The sequence below is a fragment of the Notothenia rossii genome, assembly GCF_949606895.1.
Source record: "Notothenia rossii genome assembly, chromosome: 8".
In the NCBI taxonomy this organism is placed as follows: Eukaryota; Metazoa; Chordata; class Actinopteri; order Perciformes; family Nototheniidae; genus Notothenia; species Notothenia rossii.
Window position 1 is genome coordinate 40,145,670 of NC_136906.1, and position 14,353 is coordinate 40,160,022.

Below are 14,353 nucleotides of genomic sequence, written 5' to 3' on the forward strand. Positions count from 1 at the left end.
AGTTACTGCCCTCAAAAAAGTAACAAGTTACTTTATTAGTTACTAAATTATAAAAGTAACTAGTAACAAGTTACTTTACTTTAAAAATAATAACAATACAAATACAAGTTTTTGTGATGTTCTGTGGCATAGTAAGAGAAAATACAACTCCCACATGTACATTAGTTAGGTGCTTCAGGAGATTGGCATTGCTGTTATTCAATGTTGGCAATGCTTTCTGTCCTGCACACAGTTTACATTTTACCGTAAGATTTTTTGCGTCCTTTATCCCCACACATTTAAAATAGTGGTTATATTTCCAAGTTGCAAATGCGCTGCGGCTCTCGCTGATACTTGCATCTGCCATTGTGTGTGTGTGTGTGTGTGTGTGTGTGTGTGTGTGTGTGTGTGTGTGTGTGTGTGTGTGTGTGTGTGTGTGCTGGTGGTGAGCGTTGCCGTGTGTGTGTGTGTGTGTGTGTGTGTGTGTGTGTGTGTGTGTGTGTGTTTGTGTTTGTTAGCATTAGCATTAGCAAGTGTTCGTGTTTGTGTGTATTTTCCCCATAAGGCAAGACCCGCCCAACTCTGTATCTGATTTGCTTACCCCGAAATACTCCGCGTTAACCAATCACCACTTTTCCATGGTACTGTGAGAGGACATCACTGTATACACATGCTAAACAAATACAACAACAAAAACAATATGTACTATCATACAGCCTACATTGCCTACTGTAGATACACACATATTGTTTCTGTTTGTTTTTATACATAATATAATGTCCCAGCATGCTCAGCTTAATTTGATACGGTAAAAGAGAGTTGCCGAAAATGTCAACCTTTAGAAGGTGAAGAACAGCTGATAATTTGTTTGTTTTTAACATCTATAAAGACCATCGTGTCATATATCAAAAATAACTAATCAAATCCGTGAGTGTTTCAAGATTTAAAAAAACGGTAAACAAGTTGAAAGTTTGCAGTTTCAGTATACCTTCTATGGATATCATTTGGACCGGTATATGTCATTTGTTGTTATTAGAGATTTCTTAAAACAAATAACAAACGTATCCTCTTATTTTCTTTAAAAGAAAGAAAAGTTTTTCTTTTTTCTTTATTTGTTTCTCTTCCCCAGGCGATGCTTTTATTGTGAAACCTCCAGGCGGAAGTGGTGGTTTTCTGCTGTCAAGAAGGAAAACAATCAGAACCACGTCATTTGATATTTGGTAAAGATGTTTTTATTGTTTGCTGTGTGAATAATGGCACACTGTCCTGCATGACTTAGTGTCAGCCTGGGTCGTGTTTCCGTCTGTTACCGCTCATTATTCACCTTGTTTTCAGACGAGGCTGTCGTGCTAACTGTTAGCTCGCTAAGCTAATGTTTGTGGTCAGTATTTCAAGAAGGCTTATCATAAGAAATCATCTGGTGAAATAACAGTCATTTTTCATGTGTGTTGCATTGCATTGCTAGAAGCTAACAGTGTAAATAGACCAGCCTCAGCTCTGCTAAATACTAAATAATACTGAGTGATTGTACTACAGCTATAGCTCAATGGCTGGTTGGGTAGCATAGCAGAGGTGGAAAAAGTACTTGGACCTTGTAATGAAGTAAAAGTAGAAGTACCAGAGTGTAGTACTAATACTCTGTTACAAGTGAAAGTCCTGGGTTGCAGTCGAATAGTCCATTTAGCTTAGGAACCTTCCTAACGGAGTGAAATGACCCGGAAGTACCTCAGTGGCAGCCATGATAAGTGCCGTGCGAATTCTCTGATAGGAAAGGAGGTTTCAAACTTCCTTTATAACCTCCTTTAGCTTAGGAACCACTGGACCTCCCTTGACGAAAGGAGAGGAGAAAATGCTGGGAATGAACCGGCCCCCCTGATCTGAGGATCAGGGGGGCTGGAGGCTTTTCAGTGTGTAGACAATTTTTTCTAAAATTAGTGTCCATCTTCCAATCTTTACTACAGGTTAAGTTTTTAATGCCAACATTTTTTGTGGCTCGAAACCATTCTGTATCAACACAAATTGATTCACTTTATACCTAACCTGCTTCCATAAAGAATGATTATTCCATCACATCCATCACACAAAGTCATTGAGAACATTATTTTTTTTCTTTATTGCTTTTATCACCCAGCAAGATGTGTCAGTGTAAAGTCATATTATGGTTCTTGTTACATTATTCAAGATATGAATCAATCATAGTATGGCATGTTTCTCATTTGAAAGGCTTATGGGACTCATATTTCAGAGAAGCTGTGAAATAATGTTTAATAAGGTTTATCTTTTAGACATGAAAGGAAATGAAAGTAAGGAAGGGCCAGTGCTTGTCCCCTATAAACATGGCATGCTATTTGTAACTTTCAACTGGGAAACCCCTTAAGTTCATAGGTCAAAATAAAGCACATTTTCCGAATAATTCTGAATATCAGAATGCTGCTTCCTGATCCGTTTTGTTTTTCCTTCTCTTCTTCCAGGTCACAAGACAAAAATGGCCTCGAGCACAAGCGGTGAGGAGGAGCGTAGCCTCCGAGAGTGCGAGCAGTATGTCCAGAAGCACAACATCCAGAAACTGCTCAAGGACTGCATCATCCAGCTGTGCACCACCCGGCCCGACCGGCCCCTGGCCTTCCTCAGAGATCACTTCGACAGACTGGAGAAGGTGGGGGCTCGACTCATATATAACTATTAATTAATGCAGGATGTAGGGCCCCTGTAAGGCAGGGACTGCTAAACCAGGTAATGAATGGGCCCCAGGGCTACAAATTCAAAACGGAGAGAACGGAGCTTTCAAAAGTTGAGTTACACTCTACATGGCCCGATTTAGATCATGCTTGTTTGCCATAAGCTGTCCAAACATCTGGCCAAAAGGCATCATATTCAGACGGAGAATGAAAATAACTGCTATCAATCGTAGCTCTGGTGCCCCATTTACATGTAACGTTACTACGTCAGGTCTGTTATGTTTGCTGGCAGCCCAGAGCCCAAACTTAACTAACTCTTACAAACATGGGTTACTTATTAAATGTAACTATTTTTTTCATTTGTTTTGCATTTTCCATCATCACATTAGTCATTAATAATTTGCCACAAGAAAAAATATTTTACATAAAATAAAGCAAAGTTAATTCTGTTTCCAATTAGTTTTTCCCTTAAAAGATAACAAAAAGAACCGATAAAGTATCGGATTAATCAAGATTTTTTAGAACACCAGAAATAGTAGCTAAAATGAGTCCAACAAACTCAGATGCTGGAGAAGTTGTGGTGCACAAGTAGGCACCCATACCCATGTGTTTTGGTCATGCCCTAAACCAAGAAAGTTCTGGGATGAAGTGTTCGAGGCCCTAAATGAAGTGTTCCACCTACTTCTCACTTCAAAAAACAAGAAGAAATCTAGATCGCAAAATAATTAAACAAGCGAGTTCCTGTTTTTCCTGGCCAAGGACAGGTCCATTGAACACAACACGAGTGTAATGTGTCTTCACGTGGTTATGTCTCTTCTGAAAGGAGTAACGGAGAGCATCGGAACGCCGCTCCAGCTCTTCAAATATTGCAGTACCCATAAGGAGCCGTACACATGCTGCAGTGTTTGCGTGGCTGTGTCTTTAGTTGTAAGCACAGTGGCGATCTGTTGTCATTAGCATCTGGTTAGCTAGCTATGCTAACGAATTTAAAGAGCTTTTCTACAACCAGGTGGAAGAGAGCTCTCTCCCGAGAGGCTCAAATAACCTCAGCTGAGTGAGGTTAAGGCACACCTTGATATGATCATTATAGTTATTAATGAGACATTAGAGACTACATTATTAACAGGTATAAAATACAATATGATATTAACAAAAAAGTTGTTAAAAATAACAAGAATAGAGTTTGAAAGGGGAGTGATTTGTAAAATATCCAAAAAGAAAAATCTGCTTACAGTTCTGTTTCATATGGGTGTTGAGAGATGTATCCATAGATCTCCTCATGTTGCTCTCAAAGTGCACCAGATTGATGCTTTTGACTTCAATATTTAAAAAAAAATCTTCCCGGGGGACTATGCCCCCAGACCCCCCTAGAGGAGGTTAGGTCCCCCCCACTTAAATCATGTTCACATGGATAGGATACTAAATACATTTGCACACATCTTGTGTCCATATCTTTCTGTTTTGGTGGTCATGCCACAACCGTGCACGTGAATGCATGCATGAGTCAAACATGAGTCATGGTAAGATATCTGGATTAAGAGGTTGCTTTTTCTTTGCACAGGATGAAAGAAAGGCGAAATGAATGGGCTGTGATTTTAGTTTTTTTAAGCAGTTCAATCATTTGTACGGCCCTCGGAGGATGTTGTACAAATTGAAAGGAAAAAGGTTCCCCACCCCTGCTGTAAATAATAATAAAAACCCTTGATTTATAACTTAACATCTGTCTCCTATTGATCTGAGTATATTATAAAGAATAGCCAGTTAATTGAAGGATTATAGCACAGGCCTTTGTCAGATGGCATATTACGCTGTTTTTTTTCTGCTTCGAATAATTCTCTCTTTTTTCACCATACGTGTGTTTGCATCACTGATATTGGTTCTGAAATAAAAACTAAGTTCAAAAATAGGACGATACCCATCCTTAATCTGAGGATTTAATTATTATTGAGTGTCACATGTATGGTTCTGTGTACCTTTTGCCCAGCAGGAGGAGGTCCAGCAGATGTCTTCTCAGAGGAAGTCGAGCTCACGGTCAGACTCACGCGAGGACGAAGTGTCCCCGCCCATGAACCCTGTGGTGAGGGGCCGGAACCGGAGAGGAGCCATCAGTGCCGAGGTGTACACTGAGGAGGACGCCGCCTCCTATGTCAGAAAGGTCTGTGGTGGTTCCTTTCATTTTCTTATTTCACACACCTTCATACTGTTTTCAAAGCTGCACAAATCGATAATTGTTTTCTATGAACTGACAACATGTGTAGTGGGTGATGTGATGAACCAACAGAGAGAGCTCCACACACTCTGCTCTACTGAGGAATGAAGCCTTTAGCAAAGTAGCTGGCCCTAAAACTCTGTTTTCATCCTGCAGGTTAACAGAGCAGAGAACATAGTGGAGCTACTAAAGAGCAAGTCAGGAATATTGATATTGGACTTGATTCCAAATCTAAAGAAGCTTTCTCCCCCCAGGTTATCCCAAAAGACTACAAGAGCATGGCGTCGCTGTCTAAAGCCATGGAGAAGAATGTGCTGTTTGCACACCTGGATGACAATGAGAGGAGGTAATGGCTCCACTCAGATTGGTCGTTTTCAATCTTTCTTAACGCCTTTTCATTTTCAATTAACCAGAGTATTTTGTTGCCCACCAGTGACATTTTTGACGCCATGTTTTCTGTCAACTACATTGCTGGAGAAACAGTCATCCAACAAGGTACGTTTTATACACAGGCATAACATATGGAGAAGTTTCTTTATGTTCATTCATTCATTGGACGCTTCATTGCTCCTGTTGCAGGTGACGAGGGCGACAACTTCTATGTTATCGACCAGGGAGACATGGATGTAAGAGCTCTTCCTTATACTTTGTGTACATTTTTGAACTTCGTAACCAACTGTCATTGTATTAACGTATTCAAAAACTACTTTACCTCCACGTTCTTTCGTGGTTCAAACAGGGAAAAGTTTGGAGTACTAACAAGACTAAAACCAACTATTTCTTTATTTAAAGAAGAGGTTGCTCTGTGGAGTTATGTTTCAGGTGTTCTGCTGCCCTAAGTGGACAGAAATATTAATATAATTGTACAGCTTTAACTTTAGCGAAAGAGAATTCCTCCTTATAGCTGCGCTACGTCACTCCTGGATAATATTAGGCCACGCCCACTTTCCATTGAAAACAAGGCATCGTTTCTTCATGCCTAAAATCCTGCATTACGATTTCTTTACTTCCTCTACAGAAAAAGGAAAGTAAAATAAACTGATTCAGAAATCACAGTTTCAGTGTTAGCCTGTTGCCTGCCACTCTTCCACCTTCAGACTGACCAGTCATCCGTCTCCTATTGATTTCAATTCAACCGTGAATTGTTTGTCCGTCTTACCATCATAACTGGGCTCCTTGTAGATACAAAATTTGCGGTATTACTTTTTTGATGTGATTGCCGAAAACATCAGAATCTGTATTTACAGCCATTAAAATTATAGCAAGTGTTCTCACCCAAAAAGGAGCGTGGCCTTGCATAGAGGGAAAGTGATTTCAAGGTGTCATCTTTTGGGGCCTTTTTTTTTGTTGTTAAATGGTATGTATAGCTAGTTGTAATTGATGCATACTTAAATATCAAATATCTTAACATGGTTTTGGTCATGTGATATTTTTATGTCAGGAAAATAAAGGAAAAACTAGATGTTGATCACTTAACTGGCATATGAATATTGTGGATGCAGTATAGGCAAACTTAGCCCTCATCAGCCATCATTATCATATTATAGATACAATGATTGATGTCAATAGAAACCGGGTCACCTATTTCTGCTTTATCTTTTATATATTTAGATATATGTGAACAATGAATGGGTGACCAGCATTGGGGAGGGGGGCAGCTTTGGGGAACTGGCTCTGATCTACGGGACCCCTCGAGCAGCTTCAGTCCGGGCCAAGTCTGACGTCAAATTGTGGGGCATCGACAGAGACAGCTACAGGAGAATACTGATGGTGAGCTGCAGTCTCAGGCCCGAAATGAAATGACAAAAGCATAATGAGATCGTCATGAACTGACACCATTTCTATTTTTAGGGAAGCACTTTGAGAAAGCGCAAAATGTATGAGGAGTTCCTCAGCAAGGTGTCCATTCTAGGTAAGAACTGTAGTGTCTTATCAGATTGAATCAGTGCTTCCTGTTTTTAAAAGAAGATATCACTGAGCTGCTGACCTGCTGTTGCTCCTGACAGAGTCTCTGGATAAGTGGGAGCGTCTGATGGTGGCCGATGCGTTGGAGACTGTGCATTTTGAGGACAGCCAGAAAATAGTAGTGCAGGGTCAGCCTGGGGATGAGTTCTTCATCATTCTGGAGGTAGGAACACCTTCTGTAGCAACAATCAGCACACAGCGCATGGATTTGCAGGCAACTTTGTTTGGTGTTGAACCCCTCAGTGTGAATTCTGTCAACAAGAAATTGGGCTCTATAATCAGTGCATCTGCATCCTGGATGTGAATGTTCTGTGGTGTAAGTGGTCTCTGTTGTGCTCTCAGGGTACAGCTGCGGTGCTGCAGAGGCGCTCCGAGGACGAGGAGTTTGTGGAGGTCGGCAGACTGGGACCCTCAGACTACTTTGGTAAATCAGACTTTCGGCAGAAATCGTCTTTTCGTCACCAAGACCACATAGTTACTGACAGGGTCTCATGGGGTGGATTGATAGAAGCCGAGTGTGGATGAAAACAGTCAATAATACCTTAAATATAGTATCTATTTAAACAAAAGCAGGACTTATACGCTTATTGAGTTTGCCTGTGTAACCTGATGACTGCTCTCTTCCAGGTGAGATCGCCCTGCTGATGAACCGGCCCCGGGCTGCCACTGTTGTTGCATTGGGCCCCCTCAAGTGTGTTAAACTGGACCGGCCCCGGTTTGAGCGAGTGCTCGGCCCCTGCTCTGACATCCTGAAGAGAAACATTGAGCAGTACAACAGCTTTGTTTCCCTCTCTGTCTGAGTGACCACCTTTCTCTCCTGCAGGGTCTAACACACATCTGCTTCATTTTCCCGCTTCTCTCTTCATATGGTACCACCCACATAACAGGACTTCAATACGTCTGACACTCCTTTATTTGATTTATTTTTGTAGATGTACTCAGATGTCATTGGTTTCCGAATGAAGGGAAGACCGTCATCCCCTTAAGTTGTAAATAACCACATAGGTATTTTGTTCACTTTGAAGGTGTGGTTGGGATGAAATATTACTGTGTGCATGACTGACTGTGTGTTCACACTGCTCACTGAGAGTTCAGAGGTCTGTTACAGGTTCTAGAAGTACAGGGAGCTCGCCATAAATGGACATCAAGGATCAAATGTAGTCTATATTCTAGTTGCCAGCCTTGTGAACCTGGAAATGTAGAGTATGTATCCTCAGCACAAAGAAACTGCTGGATGCTAAGGTGCATTCAAAGTTGCATTCAATAGCTATTTCACATTTTTGGTTTTGGAGGTTAATGAGGATGTTGAATCAATTTCCGACATTTTCGGGATCAAAAATGGCAGTTTTAGTCCCCTAAAGATTTAAAAGGTACCCAACATTCTTAAAATTCCCCCCGGGAGTACTAATATGGCCACTTTCTGGTTAAATTGCCTTTTTTTTATCCTGGAAATGTCCGAATGTTCAGCATCCTCAATAACCTCCAAAATCACTCCCAAATCGTCAAAGCCGTTTTTAAACTCTTGTCTGCAAATGCTTATCAATGCTAATTTAAGCAAATTATAATAATTGTGCAAACTGCCCAAAGTTGATATGCAGGTTCGCATTCGGCAGTTTCTATGTGCTGGGGACCCTACTATACATTTCTAACGTAAAACTTTGGGGTTCTCAACTTTTCAGGGTTCGCTATTGCATATGCAATAGCTGATGTAAATATATGAGTCAAATTTAAGACGGGATAGAAAAGGTTGCATAGAAATACAGTATGAGAGAATAGATATGTTCCACGGTTTGATGTGGTGAACAATGATAGTTCCTCAGTATCAGATTACAAATGTTGAACGTGTGAATGCACAGTTAGTTGCTTCATCCAGACATCTCCAGTGTTCATGAAGAGGCTTTATGTTTGTGACGGGGAATGCCAAAAGGTTCACTTTGTTTGCTCATTGTTGAGATGTTTTTAGCCATGTTAGCATCTGGGTTCAGCCCGTGTTGGTTAGCTGCTTTGGTCTGGACTGAAATATCATGTCCCACTCAGGATGATTTGACATCCTTTTGGAGATCTGCTGACATTGCTTTAGCACCACTCTCAGCATTTTAATTGAATCAATACTTTGATCCAACCAAATGCCCTAAACCTCAGCTCCTGTGCTAATAAGCAAATAGGACATGTTAGCATGTTGTTTCTATTCAGCTTAAAGCACCACTGTGCCCAGGATGGTCTCAGAGCCAGCGCGGCTTCAGTCTCCTGTGTATTCTTTTATTTTCTTCCTTCTTTTGATCTGGCTCTGATGTGGACACGCTTTTGTTTAAGGGTTGCCTTGACATTAAGATACTTCGATTTCCTGCATATCGTCACACAGTTTGACTGAAGTACCAGCAGTAAACCTACAGCATCCAAATCATTTCACATTCTCTTCCACCATCGCTTATTTTAAATGAGCTTTTAATTCAAACTTCTAAATGTTATCTTCATTTTTAATTACTAATAAAAAAAAAGTCATTTTCACTATCATTTTACATTTTCTTTATAATCCTTTACATTTTAAAATGTTATATTCGGCAGTGTAAGGTACTGCAAATACCTAACACACTTAAATATCCTGGTTTCCCGTTATCTCCCTTGATCATATAATATTTACAGCTCTGCTACAAATCTATATATTGAGAGTAAATATCTTCTTTTTTTTTTACAAAACTATATAATCAAAGAGACAAATGTGTACATGCTCTTGAGTTCACTGTGAAGTGCACTTCTGTCATGCTTAGACAAGGAAAAAGCCAAACAAAATGTTTTCTGCAGTAAGTATGGAAAATACAGCTGGTCCTGAACACTGAGCATTTCCATACTTGCTTTTTTTAGGCAGAGGCAGATCCATCTTGACTCTTTGACCCAAATCATGCTCCCAAAAACACTGGATCCTACATTTCCTATAAAACAATCAGTATCATCACTTGTTAAAAGTCCCACAGCCTTTCACAGAAACCCCTACTGTAAAGCATTGGAGTTGTTAAATGTTATGAGGCAGCCCTTCACTCAGAAGCTCTGGTAAAGATGGAAGAGGAGGAGGAGGATTTGATGCTAATTTTAGTACTTTTACAGGCCCGTCTTACAGTTAACAAATCTACAGGTGTGTCCCTTGTTACACGTGTGTGTTTGGAGGTACAGTATGCAAGTCAAAGTGTCAAACAGTCCCTGTCTAACATGCTGGTCATTCTGTCCCCTCTTCTCTCAGGTGGAGACAGTCCTTATTTTGAGCTTGCAGTTTATTGATGTGTTTGATATATATTTTTGTATAAAATACCAGTGTTAAATGTCTCTGAACTTTTATGTTGATCAAATATGTCTTGAGAGTGTTGCACCAATATGTAAAGTAGTGTCATTTTGACTTGGTACTGTATTATCATTATTATCATCTATGTTTTCTGACTTTAAAGTACTTCTGACTCACTCACAGATGGGAAACTAAAAGATCCAAAGCTGATGAGTGAGTGGAGCGGGAGTTTTGGTACAGCCCACTGCTCCTCTGCAGATCTCTTCAGAGGAGCATCCTTCCTGTCGTTTTGGTGCCTTTCTTCAGATTGACTGGAGTGATTGTGCTTCAATGTCTGTGTTTTGGATTCTTCTGTAGGCTGTATTTACAGCGGTTCAAGCAATAAAGAGATCAGATTTGAATGTTGCCTAATCTCTTGACCCATAGAGAGCCCTGACCACATTTAGTTTCAACATGTTTTATTTTCTAATATCTTTACATTGTTTATGTCCTGCAATGCTTATAATGTCCTTATATGAGTTGTTAAATGTTGTGAGGCAGCCCTTCACTCAGAAGCTCTGGTAAAGATGGAAGAGGAGGAGGAGGATTTGATGCTAATTTTAGTACTTTTACAGGCCCGTCTTACAGTTAACAAATCTACAGTACATTTACTTTTCTGTATTTCCATTGCATTCTTTCTTGTTCAACGACTGTAAAACTAAGATAACAATGTACTTTGTATCTCGATGAGTTGAGCTCTTCTGCCAACTGTGTTCCAAGGCTGCAGTGATTACAAATTAAAATGCACTCATTTAACCTTTAATGATTTCTAGTTCATACTACACAGTTCTTTGTAAATGTACCTACTATCTAAAATATACTGTTTGAAAATCATTTAACATTTAATCATTTAAGACTAGACACTTTTGCATATACAGAGCATAAAGCACAGGACATAGAAAATGACATTGATCCGGTAAACAACTTACTGAACAATATCAACAACAGCTGCAATTATTTCACAGAAGAGCAATTCAATGTAACGTGTCAATCAGAAGAGAACATATCAATTATCCACTTCAATAGCAGAAGCCTATATGCCAACTTCCTCAACATTAAAGAATATCTAAGTCAGTTTAAGAACCCATTCAACATCATAGCAATATCAGAGACCTGGATCAGTGCTGAGAAAGGTGTGGACTTTGAGATGGATGGCTGAATTATACAAACAGAAGGAATAAGAGTGGAGGGGTGTGGCAATCTATGTGGATAAAGAAATGAACTATAAGGTGGTGGAGAGCATGACAACAGCTGTTGACGATTTGTTTGAATGTGTTACAGTATACATTTATATGGAAAAGTCTAAAAATGTTATTGTGAGTTGTATATACAGAGCTCCTGGAACCTGTATTGACACATTTACAGATAGGGTAGAAAACATGTTTACTAAATAATTACAAAAAAAGTATGTTTATCTGTGGGGATTACAATATTGACCTGTTGAATCCAAATAAGCATAAAATGATAGAACACTTCATCAATACATTGTATAGTATGGGTTTGTATCCTAAAATGACCAGACCTAGTAGAATCACTTCTCATTCTGCTACATTAATAGACAACATATTCACAAACATTATGGAAAACAATGCAGTAGGCGGACTATTATATAGTGACATAAGTGATAATTTACCTCTTTTTATTGTCTATCACTGCAGTTCTAAGAAACCGAAAGTCGCCAGCCATTTCAAATACAAAAGATTGAGAACTGAAGATAACATAATTGCATTTAAGAATGACTTACTAAAGCAGAATTGCAGGGTAGTATATGAGAGAGACGATATTGACAAGTCCTATGATGAATTTCTAAACATCTTTAAAGCACTTTATGACAAAAACTGTCCTGTGAAACAATGCATAGAGAGACACAAACAAACTCACAGTGCATGGATCACTAATGGCCTAAAAAATGCCTGCAAAAAGAAAAATACACTATATAGACAATTCATAAAATATAGAACTTCAGAAGCAGAAAATAAATATAAAAGATATAAGAATAAATTAACCCATATTCTGAGGATATGTAAAAAAGAATACTATAATAAAATATTAGAGAATAATAAGAATAATATGAAAGGTTTATGGAAAGTATTAAATAGTGTCATTAGAAATGGAGCAAAAAGCTCTGGTTACCCTGAGTTTTGTGTGGACAAAAATAATGTTATTAATAATACAGAAGATGTGGTTAATGGTTTTAATGAATTCTTTGTAAATGTGGGGCCAGATCCGGCAGAAAAAATTAAAACCATAGAAACAACTAAAGGGGAAGATACGGACCTCTGGAATGAAAACAATAACTCTTTCTTCCTCACACCAGTGGAAGAAAAATAAATCATCGATACTGTGAGAATAAGGAAAAGCAAATCTTCGACCGATTGGAATAATATTGATATGATTATAGTAAAAAACATTATTGAAGAAATTGCAGAACCATTGACTCATCTCTTTAACTTGTCTTTTCAATCTGGTAAATTCCCAAATAAAACGAAAATAGCAAAAGTTATACCATTATATAAAACTGGGGATAAACACCATTACACAAATTACAGACCTGTTTCATTGCTCTCAGATTTCCAAGATCCTTGAAAAACTTTTTACAAAAAGACTTGACAGTTTCATGGAAACACATCAGCTTTTGGACGACAGTCAATATGGATTCAGGAAAGATAGATCAACATCTATGGCACTAATTGAATTAAGTGAAGAAATAGCAAACTGCATGGACAATAAAAAACAAGCAGTGGGAATATTTATAGACTTACAAAAAGCATTTGACACCATAGATCACAATATTTTACTGATAAAACTGGAACGGTATGGCATCAGAGGGGTGGGATTAAACTGGGTGAGAGATTATTTAAGCAGCAGACAACAATTTGTTGAAATTGGTGAAAATAAATCAGAATATATGAACATAACTTGTGGAGTACTTCAGGGGTCCATGATGGGTCCAAAGCTGTTCATAATATACATCAACGACATTTGTTGAGTATCAAATAAATTGAAATTTATTTTATTTGCAGATGACACTAATGTTTTTTGTTCCGGTGACAATTTGAAAGAGCTAATGGAAGTGATAACAGCAGAAATGATTAAAGTAAAACATTGGTTTGACACAAACAAATGATCATTAAATATAAGCAAAACAAAGATTATGTTATTTGGAAATCATAAAACAAATCCACAGGTGCAATTAATACTAGATAACAAACATAGAAAGAGTACACGTACAAAACCAACCTACAGCCATTATGCATATTACAAAAAAGGGCTATAAGAGTTATCAATAATGTTGGATATCTTTTTTATTATTATTATTTTTTTTTTCTTAACAGACATTGCTCCAGATAACAAACCGTACATCAAAACATGTAACAACAAACAATTAAACAAAACGTAACGGGGGAGGGGGGGGGGGGGGGGGGGGGGGGTGGATGCAACGATGACTTCCTAAGACAGCTGATTGTGACATACACAGGACATTACATACACAATACATTATACATTACACAGGAGATGCCATATTGACAGGGTTAGATAGGAGAGCTGCGGACAGTGAACCGCAATCCTCCTGTCTCCCCTCAAAATCCCCCAGCAGAGAAGCTGCACGCTCCATGTTCAGTAGGTCCAGATACTCCCTCAGCCATGAGTCCCTAGTAAAGCAGGCTGGTTTGCCTTCCTTCCAGTTTAATAGGATGAGTCTTTTTGTGGCTAAACAGCCCAATGTCCAGAGCCGATCGGTAGTCCTTGCAGGATTGCCATCTGGCTTGAGACCCAGTAGACATGCAATGGGACATGTAGGGAAATTAACTTTTAAAGATTCAGACAATAAGGATATTACTTCTGACCAAAGTTTTTTTACCGCTGGGCATTCCCAGAGTAGGTGCAACAATGTACCTCGCTTGCCACATTCATGCCAGCATAAATCTCTGTGTTTATTGTCCATCTTGGATTTTGTAACAGGGGTGATGTAAGCTCTATTTAGAATTTTGAACTGTATGATCCTGAATCTTACACATTTAGAAGAGAACATAGCTGACTGCCAAATGGAGTTCCATTGCAAAGCAGACAGAGAGATATTCAAGGTATGCTCCCAGGACAGTTGGACAGGAGAATAGGTATTCGGGGCAGCCCTAGATAATAATTTATAAATGTTAGAGACCACACCTGATGATATGATTTCTTTCTTGAGGCGCTGGTCCTCTTCCA

General features: G+C 39.0%; 2 protein-coding genes across 6 annotated transcripts in view; one reads left to right on the top strand and one right to left on the bottom strand.

Moving 5' to 3' along the window:
- The window catches only part of LOC307016198 (actin-related protein 2/3 complex subunit 1A), a gene marked incomplete at its 5' end in the record, with an annotated part of 61,005 nt that overhangs the window by 19,777 nt on the left and 26,875 nt on the right, over nucleotides 1-14,353 (bottom strand). The window lies entirely within an intron of this gene.
- On the top strand, nucleotides 1,105-10,506 carry LOC307014216 (cAMP-dependent protein kinase type I-alpha regulatory subunit-like). Of its 5 annotated transcripts, none has more exons than XM_079642043.1 (12): nucleotides 1,105-1,199; nucleotides 2,451-2,635; nucleotides 4,642-4,812; nucleotides 5,121-5,212; nucleotides 5,300-5,361; nucleotides 5,446-5,492; nucleotides 6,478-6,636; nucleotides 6,718-6,778; nucleotides 6,873-6,994; nucleotides 7,174-7,255; nucleotides 7,459-7,600; nucleotides 10,289-10,506. In XM_079642043.1, the coding sequence occupies exons 2-12, from the start codon at nucleotides 2,465-2,467 to the stop codon at nucleotides 10,320-10,322; spliced, it is 1,143 nt and encodes a 380-aa protein (XP_079498169.1). In that variant the 5' UTR covers nucleotides 1,105-1,199; nucleotides 2,451-2,464; the 3' UTR covers nucleotides 10,323-10,506. The 5 variants fall into 5 exon arrangements, with proteins under 5 accessions (XP_079498169.1, XP_079498172.1, XP_079498171.1 ...); XM_079642046.1 differs by having other exon boundaries at nucleotides 4,645-4,812; XM_079642044.1 differs by lacking the exon at nucleotides 1,105-1,199 and adding an exon at nucleotides 1,220-1,360.

Excerpts from the sequence above, each read along its gene's own strand:
- LOC307014216 (XM_079642043.1), top strand. The coding sequence starts at position 2,465 with ATGGCCTCGAGCACAAGCGGTGAGGAGGAGCGTAGCCTCCGAGAGTGC. Across the intron at positions 4,813-5,120 it reads CCGCCTCCTATGTCAGAAAG|GTTATCCCAAAAGACTACAA; the intron begins GTCTGTGGTGGT and ends TTCTCCCCCCAG. Across the intron at positions 5,362-5,445 it reads AGAAACAGTCATCCAACAAG|GTGACGAGGGCGACAACTTC; the intron begins GTACGTTTTATA and ends CTCCTGTTGCAG.